Source organism: Atractosteus spatula, chromosome 4 (genome assembly GCF_055471065.1).
Source record: "Atractosteus spatula isolate fAtrSpa1 chromosome 4, fAtrSpa1.hap1, whole genome shotgun sequence".
NCBI lineage: Eukaryota > Metazoa > Chordata > Actinopteri > Semionotiformes > Lepisosteidae > Atractosteus > Atractosteus spatula.
The window spans coordinates 4,691,175-4,716,959 of NC_142709.1; the positions used below are offsets into that span (position 1 = coordinate 4,691,175).

Below are 25,785 nucleotides of genomic sequence, written 5' to 3' on the forward strand. Positions count from 1 at the left end.
TGCTTCATTCATCCCTGAGAGCCAGTGGCAAAGGGTTTATCTTAAGAGAATCAAACTGGACCCACATTATTCAAAAGCCTTGAATTTATATTCTTCCTTCGTTCCTCCCCAAGAACAGGACACATCACACTGGCGCTGTGGTCATTAGCTCTGAAAACAACCTTACTTGAGTTACTTTATTCTTCACCTCACCTGAGTGATTTCTGTATGAATACTGTCATTCTCATTTTTGTACCTCACAGTTCAAGCGCTGCTCAGGTAGAGATCACATTTTCACAAACTTCCTGGCAGCCTGGAAGATAATCCCCTGCTGCTGCAGCATCTTAATTCCTGGAGCTAAACATTTAAAAAGCCAAAAAGCAGAATTGTCTCATGAAAGTACAGTATTACTGTATATACAGTATGCATTTTCTCAATTTTATACTAGGATGTGGACTGGATGAATAATTGATCAGGTCCTGTTAATCATTTGCACAGAAGCACAAGGTAAAACATCGGGACACTCTCACTATGTTTGTTGTATTAAATGCAAGTAAACCATGTTATGTGCATCTATTGCAGTTACTGTGTTTGAGGAGCACATACTAATAAATGCTCCTGGTATTACCCGAGGAAGGAAAAATAGCTTGAAAGGCATAAGATTTCAATTGGGATACAGCTTAAAGACAGTCTGCATAAGGCATGAAAGGTGCTCATTAAAATATTTTTTACATTTTAAAAGTTATAAACATCTGCACTAATGCAATGTACATACACAACCAGATTTCAGAGGCTTTTAAGTATGGCAGGACAAGCAGAATCACAAGTGGGATACGATGGTAACTGCTAAGCAGATTTTTCTAAGATCGAAAGAGTTAATGGTAGCTTGATGTATATGGTAATAATATTTTTAAGAAAGAAAAATTGAATAAACATAAACATAGAGTAATAATAATTAAAACAATTTCCCCTGACACTGCCCGTAAGGCAGGTTTAAATGAGCCAACTATTTCCACATCTAGTCATTTGCATAAACATAATCATGGTTTTGAAATGCAAAGAGGAAAAAAAAACTAAAATGTGACCTGCTTCAATTTTTTTTCTCCGGATGAATATTAATTAGAATCTGTCACCTGTAAGAACTTTCTGCTTTGCACATTTAAAATAAACATTGTTATTTCCTGGAAATTCATTATATACACATCATAATGTATATTTAAAATTAGACATGTTCTCAGTAACAGCATAAAAGATAATGAGTGTTTGACTCAATGCAGCTCATATTAAAAAAAACCCAATAATGCCAACAATTATAACAGGTCACTATTACTTAATTTACTGTGGAGCTATTATTTGCCTTATGAAGCATATGACTAGCATAATAAATCAAACTTGCTTTACCCAAATTGTAATTTTCTCGCATAAATATTTATGCTATAAGTATGTTTGTCTCCATGCAGACCTGTCTAAAATGAATTAAGTGTGAACTACTTTATAGGCAGTGATTTAACCACCTCACTAAGTCAGAAAGGTATTTTGATACGGTCTACACAGCAGCTGAAAGACAAATAAATGCACATTTATCATAAGGTGTTGTCGTTGGCCACTGAAGAGAACATAAATATGCAGCCTATTAGCAGTTTTATTGTACGGAACAAAATCAAGGATAAAGGCAACTGAAGCTGTTTACACTAAATTAGGATTAAATCATTGGCTTTTGTGTTGCACTATGTTTAACTGCAATAGATATTATAGATATATTCATAGATATTTATTCCCTGTGGCGCAATAGCTTTTTTTTCAGGACAACTGCTAAGCATATCCCCCTTTTATAAAACTCACACGGAATGGAAAATAATTAATCTATCCACCTTTCTTAGAACTATAAGGCTTGTGCTAGTTTTCAGTACTCAGTGCTAAAAACCCCAATCTGCTAGCAGAATGAAAATAAAAATAGCCGCTGCCTCCTTGAGATTATTTAACCAAGGATAATCAGTAAACAAATATTTAATCAAAAGATAGGAAGAGTGTAATAAGGTTCAGGGAGAGGAAATTCCTTTCTTATCATTTGGAGATGACTCAAATGTGTCCTATTGCCTTTGAAGACCTATGCTGCATCAGGCCTGTCAGTTCACCTTTAAGATCGCATCCTTTATGGGTTTTCTGTAATCTGTTTTTGTGTGTTTCATTAATTGGAAAGAATCAAGAGTATTATAAGACTTACAAATCCTGTAATATTTTAGCATTATTTTGGCTTCAGGGATCCCAGCCGGATCAAGGAAAAGCGTATCTTCTGGAGATGACAATCTGAACAACGTTTTCATTGTCGCTAAATGGTTTAGAAAAGACAGACTTGAGAAAGTCACCCCTGTTCATTCCTCTTTTCTCCTTTCCCTCTATGAGCAAACCTTGCAGCTCACATTCATTGTCTTGTAGTAGCCAACCAACAGGACTGTCCACGCTACCCCTGATTTTAGAGATATCCTTATGAACACTAATTGGGTAATTGTCAGCTGTACATGACAGGTGCAGCTGGCAATTACTAGCAATTAAGCATGGCTATGCAAAACCTGTCTTTTTGCATTTCTAGAAAGAATCCATTAGAGACTGAGAGGTGCAGTCCACAGACATATAATCAGCAGAGCAACAGAAAACAAAATCAAAATATTCCAGAGACTCACTAGAAGACCCCATCATAAGGATGGACCATATCTTTAAAATGAGTTTCAGGTTCCATGTGGACTTTGTAAGTCTTCATAACAGAAAAACTTGCTCACTACCACTATACAGTACATAGTGTTTCAATTGCAACTTTTAGGGTTTTGACAAACATTGATTTTAATGTTGGCAGGTGGGTATTGGAGCTTTGGAGCCACTTTTGCTATATGAATCAACTCTACTGCACATTGAAAAGCATTATTTCTGAAATTTCAATTACATTTAAAATGACAAGCATTTAATTTTAGTACTGACCTATGAGCTTTAACATGCAGGACTGACCTTTTATTTAATCAAGAGGCACTGACAACTAATAAAACTCCTCACATAAGACAGGGGTAATACCCTTTAACTAGAAAATAACTAATATAAAATTCATCCATATAAAGGGTGACATAACCATAGCAAGTGATTACAGACAAATAAGTCTCACTTCTGTAACACATAAGGTTAATGATAATTAAGACTAAACTAGAGAATCGTCTTTGTAATAATATTATTCTAAAAGATAGTAAACTTGAATTTAGAAAACAAGTTAGAAAGTCTAGTTAATTGAATATGTTTGAATTCTTTGAACAAGCATCTGGAGTAATAGGAATAAACAGAACATTTGATATGATATATTTAGATATTCAGACTTTTTTTTAAGTTCCTCATTTTAAGTTCCTCATTAAAGATAAATTCTTAATTTGCAGACAGAAGTAACTGAAGGTAATACATGTCTTTAGATCAGGAGATGGTTAATCAATCAGAAATAAAATACACATGAGGTGTGACCTGGTGTTATATCATTAGAGGGGTGCCACAGGGATCTGTACTAGGACCACTGCTCTTCCTAATTTTATCAATAATCTATGATCTGCTATAGTTGGTAAAGTAGTCAGGTTTGCGGATAATACCATAACAGGAGGATTATCACACATCATCAAAAGAAACTCAACAAGATTTAGACAAAATTCAAGATTAGGTCAACATCATGGCAGACTAAATGTAGATAAATACAAAGCTACGGAAAGGCATTGCTGCCACAAAGGGAAAAAAATCCCCCTCTTATCTCATAATTACGAGATAGCAATGATTACTTCAGTGTGTAAAACCTGTTATGTTCACATCACAATGAACACATCTAGAAGCCACCTTATAACATACAGGGTACCTGTCTTTTTTTGTGCAATATTTCGTACAATTTTGGTCCACAGTTACCGAAGAACCTAACACGTTTAGTCTTGAACATAGAGGATTACAAGGAAAACTACCGTAACTCAGGTTTTCAAACTAACCAAGAGGATTGACAAAGTCAGCACAATGGACTTCTTCAGAACCAGCAACGAAACACAAGCCAAGGACACAAGTGAAATCTACAGGGAACTGCATTTACAACTAAAACCAAAATTTTATGTTCGTAGATTCTATTTAGGCTCATGGTGGATACAACAGGTCTTGATCACTTACAATAGCTGACTTACAGATCTGGCAATGTGAAACGTGTGACTTCTGATCTTTCTCAACAAAACCTATCAATAATTATTATACGGTAATATTAAAACATATCAATCTTGTCTGTTACAGTTAAAATAAACAGAATAACCTAACTTTTATACTTATATTTCTAAGGTACTTATATTTGTTTTCAAAATGAGAGTGTTATTGTACAATACATATACATAATAACTAATTAATTAAAACTTTAAATACGCATGCTGCATTTTAGTTGTTAAACTGAATACTCATAAATAAAAGCTAGATGAAGTTTTGCTGTTACATTAGATTCTCGATCCATAAGCTGCAAGATGAATGATCTCAGTTCAATTGCAGGTTTTCTTATGTTCTTATATAGTTAGAGACAGTTTAGTACAAAGTGTACTGTCCTTGAACAGGTGTCCCCAGTGTTTACTTAATCAGATGCCTATTGAAGACCTGATTACTGTATCTATTTACCAGCTACAGCAAGGAATAAAGAGACAGATCTTCCTGCATAAATGTAGATAATATTTGGTTTTCTTTGTGATTTTTGTCACTTTCTACAGTTGTACAATGCTTTCCCATTATCTTTGTAGTTATGTTCAGCAAAGCTACTTAAAAGTTCCTGTAACTAATTCATGGTCTGTGCTATCTCTCAAAATGCAAAGGTCTTGTACTGTGTAAAAACAAGAAGACAAAGTGGTATTATATTATTTGGAATTTCTTGGAACTAAAAGTGGATCTCTAGGATTTTTTTAAGCCTACTCTCAGAAGAATTTGGGTAGAAAACAAAATTTATTCATACTGTAGATGTAGGAATCAAACAAAGAATACATTTCAGTGTAGGATTTATTTCTGTCCCTGTAGATGTGGTCTATAATCTTCTATAAGAAACAATGGACAACAACCTCTTAGCACACTGGATTTGACATACAGTATGATTCTATACCTCCTTGTATTGATTTTTGCATTCTGAATTTGACATTTTTTAACTGTTAATTTGAACTCTGGAGGTGTTAAACGTACAATAAGAATAAGAATAAATGAAAGTCATAAGAACAGTAAAACTGAAGGTGATAAGGAAAACAATTAGTTTTGCCATTTGTTTTTTTCTTAGACTAGAAATTAAGATTTACATATTGGAATTGCAACCATTACATTTTATAACAGGCTTATGATTGGTGCCTCCCTGCTGTTTTTATGTACTTTATATGTTTATGTTCTACCTCTTTATTTACTTAATTTTCTCTCCACATTCAAATTCAGAGACAACAGCTGTTCTAGACATCCTCCTGAAGCAATTGGACTTGTTCATTAATATATTTTTTAAGACATCCTTCTTCAACATGAGCTGAAGCAGATATGGGAGACACAAAGCTGCCGATTACAGCTGTAGATATGTGGCAAAAAGCAAAAGGGTTTGATATTAAAACATATATGCATGCTGTATAAAATAGAAAAGGCAAATATACTGAATACAACCACCAGAAATATTCCTTACAGGATCCTGGAAGTAAAAGAACTGGACCAATGCTAAGCAAACAATGCTATGTGTCATGCCATAAAAACTGTCAATGGTGACTTACGCCACACTCTACAATCATCATTCAGCAGAGTGGCAAAGAAAACTCAAAGTCAAGATAAAACATTTAATACTGTAATACAAGGCAGGGCTAGTGAGAAAACAAACTGCACTGAAAACCTCAAAATATTATTTATGCAAACAGAGCATTCGAGCACCTGAAAGTCCAAAGATGACACAAGGCCATTTGCGTCTACAGCACATTATCTTACAGCCAATTCTCCAAAAAACCTCAAATATGAAACCCCCACTCCAGAAAGGGACAATTCAGAGTAGCCACCCAACCTAATCTGGATGTCTTTGAAAAAAAAGAAAAAATGGAGTGCCAGGTGGAAACCCACAGAAACACAGGGAAATCAAGCGATCTTCACGCAAACGGAATGCACTCGAGGCCTCCGGAGGTGTCAGGCAGTAGTGCTAAGTACGTACTGTACTGTAGGGTCATGCCTTGTAGTTACGAAGTTACTGTATGATGTTTCTGTTAGCTCAGGGTTTTCTCTGAAGCTTAACCCACCAAAGAGATGAGTATAAGCTTCCGGAGAAAGTCTCACGTTCTATAGCAACACTGCATCTTTCCTAATTCCAATGTAAGATACTGTATAGTGGATTCTTCCTGTTCAAAAAGAAGAGCACAATTTTAAACAACAGTCAGCAGTAGCCACTGACTACTGATCACCACCAAACACAAATAGCACTTTATTATAATGTAATTTTGGATGAACCATTTTGCTGGTGAAAATAAGAAATAACACTTTCTTTCAACAAACATGAACACCTGAGAAGGACACCACAGACATGAATATTCAGGGAACACTTATTAAACTATACACTGTATTTTTCAGAGTTATATCTGACCTCAACAATGCATTCAAGATAGGTATTGTGTTTATTCTTTGACATTCAGTATACTGCAGTCTGCTTTCCACCTTCAAATCTTTTTATAAATTCTACTAAATGGCAAGGAATCAAAGTGGTTAATTAGTTGACTTTTTGCCTCACTCAACTTGATGCCTGTCATGCCTGGGGCAACATTAAGAAGCATATGCCATGTGTAACTACAGTGTTCTGAAGCCTAAACCACAATGTCTGTAACTGAGTAAGAGTGGCATTTGCAATATTCATCAATGTTTTGTCTTGTTGAATGACATTTATATGCAGGCTGAACGACCCTAGTCAATGCAGTGAATCAGCAGTTCAGGATAAATCCTGCAGCCTTTATATTACTATAATATGTACATATATTTGTCATCAACATAACAGATATACAGTAGTATAAACATTAGTCCATTAGGGCAGAGCTGTGTAATAACTGCCAGCAGAACATTTTGTCTCACAGTAACACACTCATCTGAACGCACATGGGTGACTATACACGGTGCTGAACTTTGCTTCCAAGATTGCATGCAGTATATTTAGCTGTACCTCCAGGCTACACTCCAATTCCACTATCTTGATTCCAAAAAGAAATAAAAAATAAAATCAAAGTCATCTTGGCTTGCAGTATGAAATATGGCTGGTATACAATGGGAGCTGGAAAACTTCACAACACAGTCAAAGAGATATGTGGATGAATTACCTATTGTTCCTTCCACATTGCAGAGACATAATAAACAAAGCTTTCAGAGAAAATGTAGTTAGTGGAAGAAAGGATGTACTGAAATGCTAGTGTGACCTCTGATGATAAATGTTTCATTCAGCCATGAGTGGGAATGAGCTGACTTTCAAGCTGACCTCAACAGCATTTTTTGTGTGTGTTTAAACCGAAAATGTGTGTCTACCATGGAAGCATGTATCAATGAACATTTAAAAAATACTCAATAATGCACAAAAAATAAATTTGCTAGTGCACTTCTGGGAAGCTACAAAGCTGCCAATCAATATCATTTCTTAATTAGCAAAGCACAAGATGAATGTGCCCACCCCCTCAGGTGTCCAAGGAGCAAAATGTCATACATTTTGCAACTCAAATTCATTATAATTTTTTGTAAAATCCTTAATGGTAAAAACATTTCAACCTATTTTACTTAGAAGGCACTGAAAAGCATGGACACGCATCTGTCTCTGTACCTGCTGTGTACCACAGTTGCGAAGTACATTACAGTAAACCTCTAATCCAGAGACTGTTCTTGTCACTTTTCTAAATGAGAAGCGCTCTTAGGCTATGTGGATGATTCTGTTAAACCTTGTGTGTGTGATGGGAGAAGATCTCACTGCCCCATCTGGGATTCGATCTTATTGGCACACAGGCTCTGAACACCACTCCCCAGACCGCGACCAACTCTGCCACACAGAAACGTTCTGCACTGTGTAAAATTACGAGGAGGGTGACATCAGTTCTGTAACTTCATGCACCGAGACCTACAGTATTACCGTGCACGTGAAAGAAACGTGACATGGAGTTTAAAACACGAACACACATTTAAATCAAGATATCACACATTATATGTCAACATACAGTATTCTATAAATGCTGTCTTTTTTATTTAAAATTGCACGTGTGACCCAGGTTCCTGTACTGCAAAGGAGAGGCTCCAGGAACAAATTAAAAAAGGTAAATCGAACCTTGGTGTCATATTGAGTTTCAGAATTCCTGCACCCTTCCTCTCTCTAGTGCCTGTGTTTCTTTCCTTGGTATGGTAATGTAAAATTACAGACGCATCATTTCAATATCTTTTTTCATAGAAAGATTCCTTTGTACCAGTTCTGACTGTTAAAAACAGAGACATCCTTACCCTCTACACACATACTGTGGTGATTCTGTATTTGTAATCCTAAGCTAACCTGATACATTATGTTGAATTTATTAACTCCACAACTGGCACAGCAGATAATGATTCGCCCCCTTATTGTTCTGTGATACAATATTATAATGTGGCATGAGAACATTTTAGAGGTAAAATGGTTTCTACCATGAGTAAATTGTTTGTTTGCTGGATTTAATTTTTTTTTAGTATATTTTGTGAGCTTGATACTATTTATTTTATTTGTAGGTATTTGGAATTGATGTACAGCTCTGTTTTAACATACATGTTTTTTTTAATTGGGGGGATGTTTTGCTATTTACACCACAAATTAACCCTCACGAACTGTATAAATAAACATTTCACCTACACCGTATAGCTTTATTTCATGCATCATAATTTCATAGTGTTTCAAAACTGAAAACAATTTTAAGAAAAGCGTGGTGTTATTACAAGATTTGTGAAGCATTTGAATTTGTTTACATTTCCAATGGAATAACGACTCTTTGGGAAGAACCAAACAATAGTCAGGTGGAAAAGCAGTTTTAAAATGTATCCAACCAGAGTCAATAAATGGCTTGAAAGAGGCCATACTTATCCATTTATACTGCCTCGTTAACTGCAGTGAATGCCCAGTAACAGAAATATACCAATTGGCCTGTGAGCACTACAAATTAGGGACAATGGCACACTGTAATTTACATAATGTCTTGTTCATACAGCCATTGTTCATTAAGGAAAAAAAAATCTACTGACTGCTTGAGAACTACCATTAAAACATCAGTCTGTCTTGATAAAATATGGGTAGTAAATACATGTAGAATGTGAATATTCTAGAATATTTTCAAAAACATTTTGTATTTGGCATAATTTGGATGGAAAAATACCTTCCTTGGTAACAAGAGGGTTTGAAAAATGACACTTCTAGTGGTCCACAAGGAGGGTCTATAATAACAGGGTCTACATGTCGAGTGATATTGGTCAGGTTGGCCAATTCGCAGAAGCAAAAACTGTTCTAATAGTTACAAACTTCTGATATGATATTTTTACAGCTTTGAGAGGTTTCTCTTAGATTTTAGGATACGTTTGTGACACTGGGAAGAGTAAATTCTTCTAACTTGAAAGGAGAGAGGATGTTTGCTGAGGTCTGGGGGGTCCCATGGTAATGTTTACCTTAGTATACCTAGGGAAGTTGTGGATTAATGATTGGCAAGGAGCAGCACAGAAAGAGACAATGTAAGATGAAGAGCAGAAAAGAGAGGGGAGGAAGAAGGGAGAAACAAGTCGAGGAGTCCGCATGAGTTGGAACTTGAAGCTTGTGCCAAGCGAGAGACACTACTTCTTGATCATCCAAACCAAACCTGGAGCTAAGTATTTGAACCTTATCAGAGCATGCTTTTCTGTGTTTTTAGGGAACTTGGGTTTCCTTGGTAAAAGATACCTCAGTTAGAAACGTCTTTCCTAATTAGGGCGCATTTTATGGATAGAGATATAGGCTCCCATTTATTTTGTGGCATCCAGGGTGCAGAGAGAGAGATTTAACTGCAGGTTGCTTTGTATTTAGTTAGAAGGCAGCTCATCTCCTGTGTGGCCTCTGTAGGCATATTAAGAGTTTAGTGTTTAGTAATAGTCTGGGGTTTTCTGGGTGACCTGAATGTAAGGCCTCTGAAACGCCTTGTCTGTAAATACTTTATATAATGTAACGCTGTATGTTGTATGTTTTGTGTCTTGTGTAGTTTAGTGTAATAAATGTTTGTTTTGACCAAGTGTGCCTGGATTATTGCTCTTCTCAACAAAGCTGTGACAGAGAATAAAGAATAAACGTGCCTCTAGTTATACCAGCCGCTCCGGTAGATCATTTAAAATCACGTACAAGTTGGGGGTTATGAATAATTATTTCACTGATTGACTAAACCGTTCGGTCAATTCCTGATGTTCACCAGTTTCGTAACCCCCCATTTGTGACAATACTGTATGTATTCCCTATATATGACAATCTGTTCAATTAATTGTTAAAATGACCCATATAATGTGTTGCTAAGCCAATAAAGCTACTTCTAAAGCACACCAGGGATGTAGCCTCATTTTGTGTGCTTAGATTAGAAATATACAGGCCACCTCCCTACAGCTGACATTACGGAGTGCAATAGCATATACTGTGCACATACTGGATTATCAACAAAAAAGACAATGGATCTATTCATTCACAAGTAGAAAATATGTTGCTCAAACCTTCACAAGGGCAAAAGAATGCACATTATTCTAACAGTACATCTTCCACATATTGTTAAAGTCAGCAGTTTTTCCCTTGTCCTTCAAAGCTAGTATGAAAGGTTATACTGTATTAGAAACCAAAAAAAACACTGTTTTCATTTTTCAAAGTTTAACATTTGTGTTTGTACCTGAACCTAAACGAAAGAAGCATAGGGTGTGAGATTTTCTTTTCTTTTCTATTTTCTATTCTACAGCATTTCATGGCAGATGAATATTGTACTTGGTAACAATTCATTCTTAGAAACTCCTAGGAACACACTCTATTGCATTTCCTTTTGGGGGATTTATGTCCTTCAGGGAATCCAGTATGCATGGACTCATTTTACTGTAACCTGCACCAATTAGAAAGCCAGTTTCTAGTATTTAATCATCATGCCTTGAGCATCGGCAATGTATTTAGGAGAATACAAAGGAACAAAAGCTCTTACCCTCAGGATCCAGCAGTCTCTCGATGCCCAGGTGTTGCTTGGCAGTGCTGAAAGCATGGTCCAGCTTCTCAATGGCAGACTGCTGCTTCAGTACGCTGTTCCACTCAAAGAGGTCAGGCCTGCATGAGGAGGCATGATCATTAATTCAATCAACTCTCTCCATGGATTGCATTAATTTCTTCCGAAATTATGGTCCTATAAATAGAGGTCCAGGGAGTGCAACGTCACAGATCCAAAGCAAGAACAAATCTTACATGAGGCAAGACTGAATCATAGTCCACAGGAGTTCCTGAAGATGTTGTCAAGGCATAGACAGGATTTATGTGTAGTAATGGAAAACGCATTATTAAAACTATTTTTAATTCTTGTGTTTTAGAAAAGTAAGTTTTTATAAGTCACGAATCCTGCTTTAGTACAGTACGGTATGTCATCTAGCATGATGCTGGAGTACTGTATAGAAGACACCTGATAAGATGACTGATCTTTTCACTGACAAGCTGATTGTTCTCTTTACCTGACAAAATATTGTGGTTTCCGAATAATGAGATTTTCTAGTATAAACTGTATTACGGGTAACATTAAAAAAAAAAAACTATTTTCATCTTTCAGAGTTAGAAATTTGTGTTTGTGCCTGAACATACACACAGATAACACAGAATGAGAGATTTTCTTGCTTCAGATTTAGATTTCATGCATTCTGCAGCCATTCATGGCAGGTGAATCTTATACTTGGAAACAATTCATTCTTAGATGATGTACTGTGTTACTGTGTGTGGTAATTCAGGAATCAGATATGCTTGCACTGATATCTTCACTTTCAGCGTTAATGTTCCGGAATCTTCCAGTGTTCATGTTCAGGCTCTCTCAGTGACGATGTACACAGGTACAGTATCCAGCAAAAAGTGGGCAAAGACTCACAGTCTGTCAACATGGTTTTTTGGCAGATGTAATTGGCTGTCAGCGGTGGGGCTATCATTGTTTTTATTTTGTCTATCTTGATTTGAAAGGGTATTAGAACTGTGCACAGTTCAAGACGGGAAGAGACAGGATTTAGAAAACCATATTAAAATCACTGTGAAGGAAAGTATTATTTCAATGTCACCATTTTCAGGGCTCAGATTCTCATGCTGTCAGCAGAAATGCTGTTTATTTCACAGATACACATTTTATTGGAAAACCTAACATTTCACTCTACTCTTTGATAATCATCTCAGATTCTTTCGTGCTCAGAGACCTCCACGTCACTAGCTCACAATTTGATTTCATAATTCAAACAATTATAAATAGAAAGGGGAAGACAGTATTACTAAAACCCATGAGTTCAGATTAAAAAAATATTAATTCCTTCAACTGATTTAAAACTGATTTTTTGTTGTTGATTTAGTCGTGCCAATCTATGGAAGAGATGTGTTCTGGTTGAGCAGACATGCCCACTGTAAACCGATTTTTAATGTTTTTCCTTGGTGGTAAGTCTTGAACATTGACAGTCTTTTCTCTGCCTGACAACATCTTGAAAGGCAGCACTCTGAACTATTTAATTGATCTCAAGCTGCTGTCAGAAAGCTTCTTTCAGTTCCGATGCACATTGAAAGATATTATTAACTACAGCATTTTAGACTTTCTGTTCTCTATTACGAATGATACAGATCAATGACTCTGTTTTGACAGACTGACTAATATATACAGTAGATGGCCAGTATGTAGGGGCTGCCTTTTGTGGTCATAGTTCTGGCAAAGACTGTTTTGAGAAATACACTCCCCTGAGTCTCACCCCAGGAGAGTATCCCTCTCTGAATACTTCCTAAGTAAGATGACTACTATTGCATTTCTACTGCTACCACGATTAAAACAACTATTCCTTTTTCACATTTGAACTACTACATTTTACATACTGTATACAGTAAGTGCTGTCATAAAACAAAGTGCTGTAAGAGAAGCAAGAAGAACTCATGAACTGGTGAATCTTAAAGACCACCTTGAATACCACATGGAGACAGTAAAATGTATATAGGGCAGGTGTGATATGATGCCTTAGAGATTAGAGCTTCAGGTAACACTTAAAATATGGAGTTCAGGACACACTGAAGTCTTAGTATCTCAGCATATACTGCAGCAAGGAGCTACAGTGCAGAAATACAACGATGATTAAATAATAGCATCTATCTTCAGTACATTTCAGCATTGGTCAGACAGAGCAACAACCTTAACTCAGCAACGTTACACTGATGGAAAACAGAGTAGTCTAAAGAAATCAAAACTCACTCAACATGAAACTAGGCAAGTTTGGGCTAGGGAGCATATAACCCGAGAAACAGGTACCCTCCATACCACAAAATTCTACATGCCCTGGTCACCTTTTTAATACACATGGACAAGGCAGACATACACGATACCTAAATACTGTGCTGGGTAATTAAAGGACTTTTTTTATTTGTGAGTATCACCCTTTGGTATGGATTTTTCCTTTTTCTATTAAAGTTCATGTATTAGCAGTATGGCATTAAATTGTAGTTTTTTTTAAAGCTTTCAGTAACTCTAAATAGCATATTAGTTAACCTTCTGAAACAAGCTATAAAAAGGCTCAGTCTCTCTGCTTCTTAACACTTAATGTTTCCTGTGCTGTGAAATCACATTGGTTTCCAGAATTGTTCATGCTAAACAAGGAACAATAATGTCTACATTTACAGTGATAGTGGGAAGTCTATTACAGCTTTGCTCAGACTGAAAGCCCTGCTATATATTATATATTCTTAAACAGAACATATTGCGCCTTTGTGTCTGCTGAGAACCTTTAATAATTCATGTGTATTCATAAATGTAACAACTAGAATGTCAGCCTAATTGGCTGCTTTGTAGTTTATGCTGCCTGCTGTAACATTAAATTGTTTGAATGTTGTCTGATCTTCCAGCCAACTACACTATTTGCAGGAGGACTGTTAAAATATGTGGTCCCTTAACAAGGGGGATATTACATACTGTATGTGTGATTATGTACACTAACCTTTGGCAGCAGAATGTGCAAAAACCGCTTTGACAAAAATTAGTAAGTTTAAACCTTTCAGGGGGAAATCCGTGGCAAACTGTTGCAAAGGGTGCTGTAAAGAATAATGAATGATAGGTCATATTTTGTGTGGGGCTCTTACAGTATATTATTCTTTTTTTACCTGTGGCTATGTATAAGCGCATTAAACGCCAGCCCATCTGACCAGCTGTTGGTGAAGTTGACAACATTGACTTGTTGGTAGTCACGGGTTGACTGGCGCACCCAGCTGAGCAGTATCTTCTCGCTATTTGTCTGCTGCAGTCCAGCCATGATGTTCTTCATTACATCCTTTACCTGAAAGCAAGACACGTTCCGTTTTTTTTAAGCCACAGTCACAGCAGATGCCCTTAGAAATAAAAATGGGGCTATGTGGTATTGCATGTCAAATTCCATCTGGCTGTCTCAGATGCTCCAGTTTCCTCCCACAATTCAGAGTTACGCTATGCAGGTGAACTGGCAAATCCGAATAGCCCCTGCACGTGTGAGTGTGTGTTTTTATGCCCTGAAATGGACTGGCATCCATTCCACATTTTTTTTTTCTGTTCCCTTATGCTAGTCGAGTTAGGCCTCAGGGTACTGTGACCCTCTGTGAAAAATAGTTGACAAATTCCTACATTTATAAAGACAAAACATGAAATTACAGAATGCTAAAAAAACTTGCAAACTTGCAACAAAAATCGTAAAGCCATTTTCTTTAAATAGGCATCATTGTAACCCTTAGATTAAAAAAAACAGAACTCGTATGAAATAAAGGTGTAAATTTCCAGACGGTTTTGTTTTGCTAGCCAGAACTACTAGGCAACATAAAACTCTTAAAATTACCGTATATTACTTAAGTGAAAAGAAACAATGACAATTGTGATCAAGCATGTAAGACATTGCATTGACCTTCTGGCCATCTGTTAGTTTTCAAGATTCATACCTTCATACCTATATTCCTTCTTATGGACTGTATTGCGTTCTGGCATCAGTGAACTAATAAAATCAATTTCACAGTTTAATAAAATCTGTATTTTTAAAACTGTAGAAATTATCACAAAGCAACTAGGCGAAATGATCATATGAAACAAAACATTAACAGAACTTTGCTATGCTCAGTGTTAATGGTGGCTTTGTAAAGATGCTTGGAAGGGTGGAACCACAAGAGAGCCAGGTCCAGAGTGGAGGATTTAAAAGTATCTGAGTGAATAACCATCGGCTTTTGTCCCTGACCTTTTTAACATGCTGAACTCAGACTAATTAAAACTGCAGAGGACTAACAACAGTAAGACTCACTTCCAATCATCAAGGCCCGATGGGGGAATTTTGGTTATAGTGTATCCCTGCTGATATAGACATGTGTACACAATTTAACTATCTCTTACATGGAAAGCATTCTACTTCATTAACACTTCATTCTACTTCATTAACACTTTATTCTACTTCGTTAAGCTCATTCCCCAATCGTTATGCCTTGGTGTTTAGGAAGCCTTTGTGTCTCACCTGCCAGTGGAGGATGATACTCCAGATCAAGCCCAGGGTCAGTTTATGATTTCCATCGACAATATCTGCCCCCCCGATGTTCACCAGTTCAACCTGCAGGAAAAGCAGCAGTACCATAATAATGTACCACAGCATTGCATCTTTGCTTTCGATATAACAGAAACTCTTGTCAGCTTAATATTTTCTGGCATTATTTGCCTTCTTAAAATGCCAACATATTTATTTATTAATTCATCTAAATGAAATGAATTTAATCTATTTTATTTCTGACATTTTCAGATCACAATCAGACATTTTACTCTAGGAATTATGCCAGAATTACTGCACATTTCATTGACACATGTAAAATGTACATATTACACATAATAAAATGGAAAGCCAATCTTTTTGTATGGACCACATACTGTACAAAAAGATTAAAAAACAAAAACTCAAAAACAAATAAATTAATATTCTATCTAGTTTTATAAAATTAGCTGATTCCTACATACAGTATATAATCACTATTTAAAACAATATGCAGAAATAAACATTTTTATAAGAACGATTACAATATAATCTATGTTTAATTGGATGTTTGTTATAACATTTGCAGCATTAGTCCAAACTTGTTGAAAATCCACTTTACTTTTAATTTTAAACATGAATGTCCCCAAACTAAGATGATCTAATATTGTCTCAGTCCAAATTGCAAAAAAAGCTGGATTTATAATTTTACAATATAATGTATCAAGGTCATTTTTTGCCAACAACTAAAAAGGATAAGATTAGTTTTAATTAAATAAATGGCTTACAATTTGAAAAATCAACAGTTAAAATAATTATTTGTGGGGGAGGGGGTAAATAAAATGAATAAAATAGAAAGTATAAAATCAATTCTACTATTTTAGTTATTTAATTTACAAAACTTGTTATACCTCAGGATATGCAATCAACATGTGACAATGATTATCACCTGTGCAATCACCTGCAGTAGGACATACTGTATGTTGCAGCTGCTCATTGCGATTCTTCACATTATGGCTAAATTTCTACTGTATGTTCTGTGAAGAGCACAGGCCCGATAAGGATCACATTCCACAGATTCCCTAGGGATGAGCTGCTGCCTAGTCACCTGACCACGTGGAGGAAGCTAATTGGTCAGGTGACTCTATAAAAATAACAGGAAGTGGAAGCATCCAGCGTCAGTCTGGGGGGAGTGGATGCCTTGTGCTGGAGGGGGAACAGAAGTTTGGAAGTGTTTGTGAAGAGTCTTGGAGCAAGCGACTCTGGTCTGGTCGAGTCTGCGAGACTGTTTTGAGAATGACTTTGTAGTTTGCAGCCTGAAAGCAGTGTAGTTGCCCTGGATATGATAATTAAGACCTGCAAGTCATTTTGCAGGAGCTCAAGGAAGAGCTTAGGCTTTTGTTTTATGGGCTTGTTTTGGAGTTCTTGTTTTCCCTGGACTGCATGTGGGTGTTTTAATACCTTAAAGCTGGGTTTTTGGTGTGAGTGTTGGTCCAGGCCCACCTATTTTCTAAGATCCTTCCACAATTCATACTTACGTTATTTTTCTGAAGAATCTGTAATGCTCTGTTGACATTGTTGAGCGCGTGGACCCTAGTAAAGCCCTTTTCTTTAGCCTTTAAATAAACACAATTAGTCAAAAGTTTAGTAAATTCAAGTGTAAATTTCAAATTGAAACTGTAGATTTTACAAAACAGAAAAGAAAAAGATCTATTTGTGAAGTTGAATTCAACTGAAAATAAAATTAAAGGACCTACTGTATAGTATTGCATAGTCATTCACAAATATTTTAAATTTATTTTTTTATTACAATCAATTCATATTTAAGCTAAATTTATCCATCAAGCTTTTAAAGTCTCACAAACAGTATCAATTAATACATGTTATGTCTATGTCAAACCCAGCATGTCTAGAAACCTAGTACATAAAGGCTCTACAGATACCAGGACAGACAAACAACAGTTACAATCCATTTTCTGCTTCTGGGGAACAACAGAATCATCTTGTGCCAAATATTCGCTCACATACTTATCACACTAGTCACACAACAGCATCCTCCAGACAACCAGCGTCCTCCACACAACCAGCATCCTCACAACATCAAGTATTACAAACATTCCACAGTGGAGCAAATGGGTCCTACTCAATATACAGAGATTAAGCCTTAAGACTCTGAAGTTTAAAGTAACTGGGATAGAATCTTTGAACTTACTTAAGAGGTATCAATAATGGAAAATGGCAAGAAACAGCAATGACTCACTAGTTCATGGCCTGCTAGGCCCTCGAGGAGCTCCAGGAGTCGCCTCCCATCTCGAAGGTCAGTGAAGAGGTCTTCAATTGGAGGTTTTCCAGCCTGAGAAGGGGAAATTAGTGAGATTCCAGGTGGTCTTTAATGCTGGAGTCATGTGGTGCTCAAACCCAAACACTGAGGACTATCCATCGATCTTATACTGTGAATTATTTCTTGAAATAATTATCTGTGCAGAATTCAACAGCCCACCCACATCTCCAACTTCTGTGTGCAGAAGGAGCATATCGTTTTGCAAAAACCCAGGATAAGAAACTCCCTCAGGTAACTCATCTTTCATTATTATGTTCTAGCTCTTTTTTCTGAGCCATAAGGGAGAGCAAGTCTTCCCAAAACAAGAGTAGGAAATATCTGATAAGTTGTGTGTTCTTGACATAGAACAAATGCATTAATACATCTATTTTTGTGTCCATAGGTCTTAAGGAAACCAAAGAATACAATCCTTTCAAAATTCTAAAACTATATTTTAAGATGTACTTTTAGATATCAACCATAAATCACCATCAGTGGTATGAAGCACCTTGTAGTAAAGAAAAAAGGTATTGTCGTTCCTTTTTAATAAAGGTTTTATTTTCTCTTTTAATGTAGTGGCACATACGTTAATGTATAAAAAACTAATACAACTAGCATATGAAAGCCAGAAAAAAAGAGAAAAATAGGTAAATACTACATATGGTAAAAAAGAGCAGACCAATATATAATAAAATGATTAACAGAAATTTCTATAAATACATAGAAATGTACTGCATAATGTCCTTTTTTACTACAGCATTATTTTTGGTACAGCTGTTACCCAAAACCCCAAACCATGCTTGCCTCTGACCTCTCTCAGCATGAACGCAGTGCCTGGCCTTACCATTTGCAATGAAGTCTTAATTGCCTATTCCACTACTCTGCTTGGATTTTCAGATTCCTGTGAGCTGCCATTCAAGCATTCCGCAAGTTTTAACCACTCCTTCCATCAAACACACACATACAGTACCATCCATAATCATACTAGACTAGACTGCCAGACAGTAAAACTAAGCAATACTTCCTATAGATTGCACCACACTCTTTGCTGTGTATAATAGGGAAACACACTCCTTGGAGTAGCATCTGCCAGGCATCACAAAGTGTTATTAAAACCATCAATAGTTTCTGATTATTTTACATTATCTACTCTAGAACATTAAAATACAGTATATTATATTCCTTTTAAGCTCAAATAAATGCAATCTGTGCATGAATCTAGAGTTTATAAAACTAAATGCTGTCCCAATGCGGTCTTGTTTCCCTGCATAATGTATATAGTAAGGATAGACAAGCCCACAGAAATTGTCATACAGTATTTGAGGCTACTGCCAACATTATGCAGTTAGAATGAACCCAAGATGATGTCAAAGTTTGAGATGACTTCTGAGATTCAGTAACAAATAATATGCTTTACATTCACAAACAGCATGTTCAACTGGAGATCTGTCTCTGAATGGGTAAAGTGCACAGGGGTGTTTCGGAGCTGATCAGTGTAATTTACATGTCACGCTGCAGCAAAATATCCATTTACTGTAAGTCAAGTGATGGAACATGCAGAAATCACAGCATGGCTGTGACATTTTCTGTGCCAGAAGGACTGTATAATATTAAAGCATGGTGAGTCAGTTTGGTCAATGTTAGAAAGATGTTATTGTATTCTAGATTGAAAAAGTTACACATTACAATATCCCATAAAAATGTCAGTAGAAACAGACACCTCTGGATTTACAGTAGTTTCTCCTATAGTAAATGCACTAAGATCAAACATATCCTGAAGACCTCTAATCCACATGAAATCAATTGACAAATCAATTCCTTCAAATGGCCAAGATGTGCACAATGCTGTTTATGAGCCATGTTCAAACGTAAATCCACTGGACAGAGATTTGAAATCTAACCATTCCCTGTAGTATACAGCAGATTCTAGATGTGTGTTCTGTAACTCACAGGCCCTGTATTTGCTCTTTCAGTGGTGATACTGATCTGATCTATAATAGAAGGGTGCAGAGGGTCTTATTAATATTTTTTAATGAGAACAGTATTATGGGATTTCAAACACTAGGAATAAAGGAACAACAACAAAAAAGCCACTAAATTGAATTATCCGGTTCATTATTTCCTGAGCTTTTTGCTGTCAGAAAAGGAAAATACAATTCTAATGAAGCTTCAAAGTAAATGACAAAAGAATTTCCATTACTGCCTTTATTATTGTAATTTTCATGAAATATACAAGGGAAAATGTTTATAGCAATTGCCTAAGGAAAGGGACATTTAAAAAGGCAATCTACATTTTAAGCTGTGTTTCACCAAAGAGTTTAAGAAAACCCGCTGTTGTAAAAAGGTTTTCACAAATTCCACAGAGAGAATTTTTTCTCTGAGAAAAAAATCTGAAACACTTCTGCAATTTGTACACCTATTGCATTATTTACAGAACTTTAAATGTATGAAAGTATGTAAATATACAGTCCCTTCCTGTGGCCAGAAAACTATTTCAAAAGGGTGAGGGGTAAGATACAGTACATTAATTTTTAGATTACATCAATGTTGTAGCATGCCAAATGTCAAGAGTGGCCACAGAGTAATGCCCCACATTTAAAAAAAAAAATGTTTTCTCTGCTGTAAGATTTAACTTTCCTTCTTCTTGTTTCTGAGGTGCAAACCACTCCTACAGTATTTCGTCGACTATAGAGTCATCAAACAGCTTTCAACCAAGAAAAAAGTGGGGTACTAATTTCTGGGCAGCCCTCATATTTAACTTAATCAGGACACTCAACCAACTGGTGATACAGCACATCCTTTTTAAAGGATTCATGCAACTCATCATGCCCTAAATTCTAAAGATATGAAGTGACAGTAAAGATAAGTGATTAATACAATGACATCAGAAGGTCTTAATTGGTAAACTCAGTATCTAAAAGGTTAGTTTTGTCTGAAAACATTTTGTAAAACACATCAGAATTCAATTTTACATATATACTGTACAATTTCCATATAACAAAATATATAAATTAAATAAATGCTTGAAGAAACATCTTAACCACAGAAAGAGGAAAAGTTTCATACAGTATGTATGAGGGAGTAAAGATAATTAGCTATCTGATGCCTTTATTTTATACCTCCTCTGATAAGCTACTGCTCTTCCATTGATTAATATTTAATACTGTACATTATTCACAGACAAGAAAAATAAAGAGGAAAGTGTTCTGGATTTAAGAACTGTTCCATACTGTGCTTATTTAAATCGTTATAAATGTTTGTACAATTAACTGAATTTACCCAATTTTTAATGGCTTTCAAAATTTTGTCTTGAATTAAAACAGAAAGTGGCAAACGATCTTACAACTTTATGAAGGTAGGAAAGTCTTCATCGCTTTTTTTTTAACTTAAACTAAAACGAATAATATCACTTCAGTTCAAAGATGGTCATTCTACATCAAATCAGTGAACAAGAGTTCTCATTCTTGAATCACAGCATAAACCAACTTCACAGTTACACTGTATCTGGACATCAAAGTGAGCTATAGCTTGTGAAAGGCAGCACCTGCTAAACAATGAATGTTGCATGACCTTTTCAATCCAATGAAGAATTCTAATTTATACATTTTAATTGGTAAAAAAGAACCCACCGAGATTAAAATTTTGTTTGAAAGGGAGGCCTGAGGGCAATCGCCACAGTATGAGTTTTCAACACAAAATATAAAGTGGTAATTAAGTGCAAAAAAACAGGAGAGCTTTCTTTAGGCAGACGATTGTGGAAGTCTTGACCCACCTTCCAGGACATGTGATGGAAGAGTCTATGAAGAAATGATTAATAAAAGAAATACAAAGAATTCTTAGAACACTAAGCTACTGGCAACCAAATGAGCAAGAAATAAGAAATAATAAGCCCTCTTGTCTTTAACCTGTTTTATATTTCTACATTTTTTATCACCGAGCCAACAACACTCCAACTCTCAGATCATTAAATGTATTCACTTGTTAAATTTTATTAAATAAACTTTTCTACAACCACAGTTAGAACTATTGATACGCTATGTTTTATCCAATAGGTAAAGTTACAAAATATGGTAACTTTAGTTATTTTACAATGATATCTCTTATAAATTCTACAGTAGTTTCGATTTCTAGTGAAATGAATGTGAATTTGTATTTCTGTAGTTTTATAGGTGCCCATGGAGTTCAAGAAACCAGTGTTTTTTTACCAACAGCAAATACTTAAATTGATAAGATTACTTCTAAGGAACTACATTTATAGCCAAACGAATCATTTAAAAAATAGTTAAATATGTAAGTGAAATTTATTGTCAGAGTAAAGGCAAAATTCATTACAAGAACAAGAATATTCATCCAAAGTAAAAAAAAAAATGTTTCAATTTTAAATTCAGAATTGCTTGTCTTTTTCTACCCTCTCCAGACACACTTTTGGAATTGCAATTATTAATCAACTTGTTACTGTACTGTTACATCCAACCTAACAGAACCATGGCAGCTACATGTACAGTATGAGGTCCACATCCACTTTCTTCCAAAACTATGAGAGCCACCTTCAGTTTATCACACTGCAAACAGGTTTAGCACAGGAAGAAAGATGCACTCTTACTGGCAGCAGAGCAAGTTATCTCCAAGCTGTCACTTGGTTCCTGACTTAATAATGCCTTCAAAGAAACAAAACTCACAGATAAAAATGAACTATCCAAAGAATTATACATTAAATAGAACAGCAGAATCATTTACTGGCTTTTAAAGCGCGTAATCACAAAAATATAATGACTACAGTCTTTTTACAGCTGTACCATCACCCTGGCACTTGTACTTGCCCTTGCCGCCCTTGAATGGCGATAAAGAACAATACCAAGGATTCAAGTGTCCGGCTCAGTGATGCACAATGAAAGACCACAGTGGAGACTGACCCAGCTGTTAGCGTTCTACAACCTGTCATTAGGACAAAGGTTTTCCAAACCCCATTCAAATAACATACAATCACAAAATATCTCCCACTTTAATGATCTTCCTTTCAAACAGTCAATAGGCCTCTCCACTCTTTTTTCCCCACCATGCTAAAACAATACCCAGTCCAATTCCAGATGCATCCATTCAAACAACAAACAATAATTTAAAGCCACAGCTTTTCAGCTGTGAGCTGAGGCAGCTCTTTAAATCATTAAAAACTGCTCACATTCTTCATCTTTCCATTTTCTAACTGCTTTATCCAATTGAGTCTCACTGGAGAGCTGGAAGATATCATGGTAAGCAACAGGCACGAGGCAGGGTACACTTTGGAAGGGACACCAGTCCATCGCGGGGCTCACACAGACACAAATGTGCATACTCACACCTGGACCACTTTTCCCAGAACACAACCTACCCGTATGTCTTTTGTACTATGGGAGGAATCCAGTGCACCAGGAGGAAACCTATGTGAACACGGGGATAATATACAGTATAAACTCCAAGCAGATAGCGCCCCACGTAACATGTTTTTGTAATTGAGCATTAAAGTCCATTCTCCTTTAGTCAACTATCATTCAGAAAGACATTGTAAAACACATCTCTAATAAAGTAATTGTAGATAAATTTACATTTACCGGTAAAAACTAACCAGTGTGCTATTCAGATCTGTTAAGTACTGTAAAATGCTCTGCAATGTTTTTTTTTTACAAACACCAGACCACTCACATCCCAAAAGAATGAGTCCGACAGATCAAGAATCAAGATGACAACACAGAGAGCACTGCTGTCTTTTCATGAGGAGAGTTACTCTGAAAGGTGTTTTTTTTGCTTTGGCACCTAAAGACACAAGTACTGTACAATGTACAGCTACGAGAGAAACTTGTGTATTATTGAATTTGAATTTAAAGGATTAAATTTGATCAACATTTTCCCTCATGCCAAGATACTGTCTAGCCGTGAACAAAGAAGAAATGTCTTTAAAATGCAACTTATTCCGTGGGTGTCTGCCAAAAAAAATTAACAATAAAGCTAATTTTCCTGTTATGATGAAATAAAAGCTTTCTCCAGAATTCAAAGGAGAGAAAGAACAACATAATTTCAGTTAACAGCTGCCATAATAATACTAAACCAGCTATTTTAAAATTATTTCAGTGGAAGTGACTTCACGTAAAGGCTGTGATGTACAGTATGTTCATTTCTTATATCTATGCTTACTGTACTGTGAAACATGAAAATGTATATTATTTAGCTCTTACCCCTTCACAACTCTAAAGAGGGGAGTACTGCCAGCAGAGACTTCACATTCCATCTTTTACTGTATGTACAGTATACTGTATGAAGTCACATTAGCAGCCAAAGACAGCTGTTTCACACTCATTAGATCGGCAAGTTTGAGGTTTGAGGATACCAAGCTGCAAATGGGCTGACAGCCCATTTATTAGAAAAAAAAATCCTGTTTCAATTTCTTAAATGTTAACATTTTCACCTCTCCAAAGAGTAGCTGGCACCATTATAATTGTTAATATTTGAAATGGAAAACAACTTGTCCAGATACTCACTCTGAGATGCATAATACATACTGCATATGCAGTAACATTTACAGAGCTTTATTATTTAAGGCAGCAAAAAAACTTTGAAATTCACCTGGTTAAGTCTGTCAGACAAAATCATGTCTACAATGTGGTTTTACAGCAACATGCTGCAGGAGTGGTTTGAAAAACAAAAACCTCACTTGAATATTTTGAACAGTTGGCTCTTGCATCAATGACTCCCTCATCCAAATTTCTGTTGTAATTTCCACTGTCTGATCATTTTATCTCAATGATTTTAACAGTAATTACCATGCAGTATGCTTATGTTGTCTTGAATAGCATCACATCTCATGTACCAAAAAACGATGTTGTGCTCTGATTCTTGTTGCATTGGGTGAGATGGGCTTCTGCTACTCAGCACTAGATACAGTATGTTTCATGAGGGATTTCTGTGCAATTAAAGCCATACTGTTCTAATATAGAGCTCTCATTACTTACATGCCAAGAGATTAAACTTATCTGCCCTGAACACCCCAGAAGATTTCACCTTTCTGAGCAAGAATATTTCAAGATGTCCAAAATGCGCCACAAAAGCAATGGCAAAATTATAACAAGTGTTACCACCTGGCTTGTAGAGTTAGAATCGCACATCAATTATTCATCCTTTATACCTGCCAGAATTCTTTGCTGCTGCAATGTACAATTTGCACAGAAGCCATGTACCTCGCAGAATTTATTTTTGATAGAATTTCATATTTTTAAATGTTTCTCTTTCCATGCTTTTTCCAAAAGTACTGGATACTCTTTCACATCAAGTCTTTGTGCACGTACGTATTCTTGTCTTTTGAATAGGGAGCAGATCAAGATAAAACCTGGGAATTTTAATGTGCCTCCTGAAGCAAAGAGCTGGGGGAAGGTTCCAAGGAGGAATAGGATAAAAGAGAACTTCATACTATGTGGTATCACCTGCGTCACCTGCTTGTGCCCAAAGTTTCATACTGCAAATTACTTTACACATCCTAGGTCTCTTCTCATTATTACTAATGATAGTTATTTTTTGAAAAACGTGGAGAAAATTTGCTCTCCATTTTCTACTGGATTTGATTTGGACCTGGATTTTATTTGGACCTGACAGAAAAGTGTATTGGTTATGCAGTTTCTAAATGAGAATTTCAATACTACAAAGTACTTTATTTATGTATGGTACAGTACAAGAGATCATATCACATAAAAGTGTTTCTTCCAGTTAACTATAGTTATATACTG

At 36.0% G+C, this 25,785-nt stretch overlaps 1 protein-coding gene across 9 annotated transcripts in view; it reads right to left on the reverse strand.

The window, feature by feature from the left end:
• dmd (dystrophin) overlaps window positions 1-25,785 on the reverse strand; it is a 721,300-nt gene that overhangs the window by 501,363 nt on the left and 194,152 nt on the right. For all 9 annotated transcript variants that reach the window (XM_088914984.1, XM_088914986.1, XM_088914981.1 and 6 more), the window contains exons 3-7: window positions 17,975-18,067; window positions 17,253-17,330; window positions 15,709-15,801; window positions 14,348-14,520; window positions 11,184-11,302 (exon numbers count right to left, since the gene is read on the reverse strand). In XM_088914984.1, the coding sequence (XP_088771110.1) occupies window positions 11,184-11,302; window positions 14,348-14,520; window positions 15,709-15,801; window positions 17,253-17,330; window positions 17,975-18,067 (556 nt within the window). The remainder of the gene's footprint in view (window positions 1-11,183; window positions 11,303-14,347; window positions 14,521-15,708; window positions 15,802-17,252; window positions 17,331-17,974; window positions 18,068-25,785) is intronic.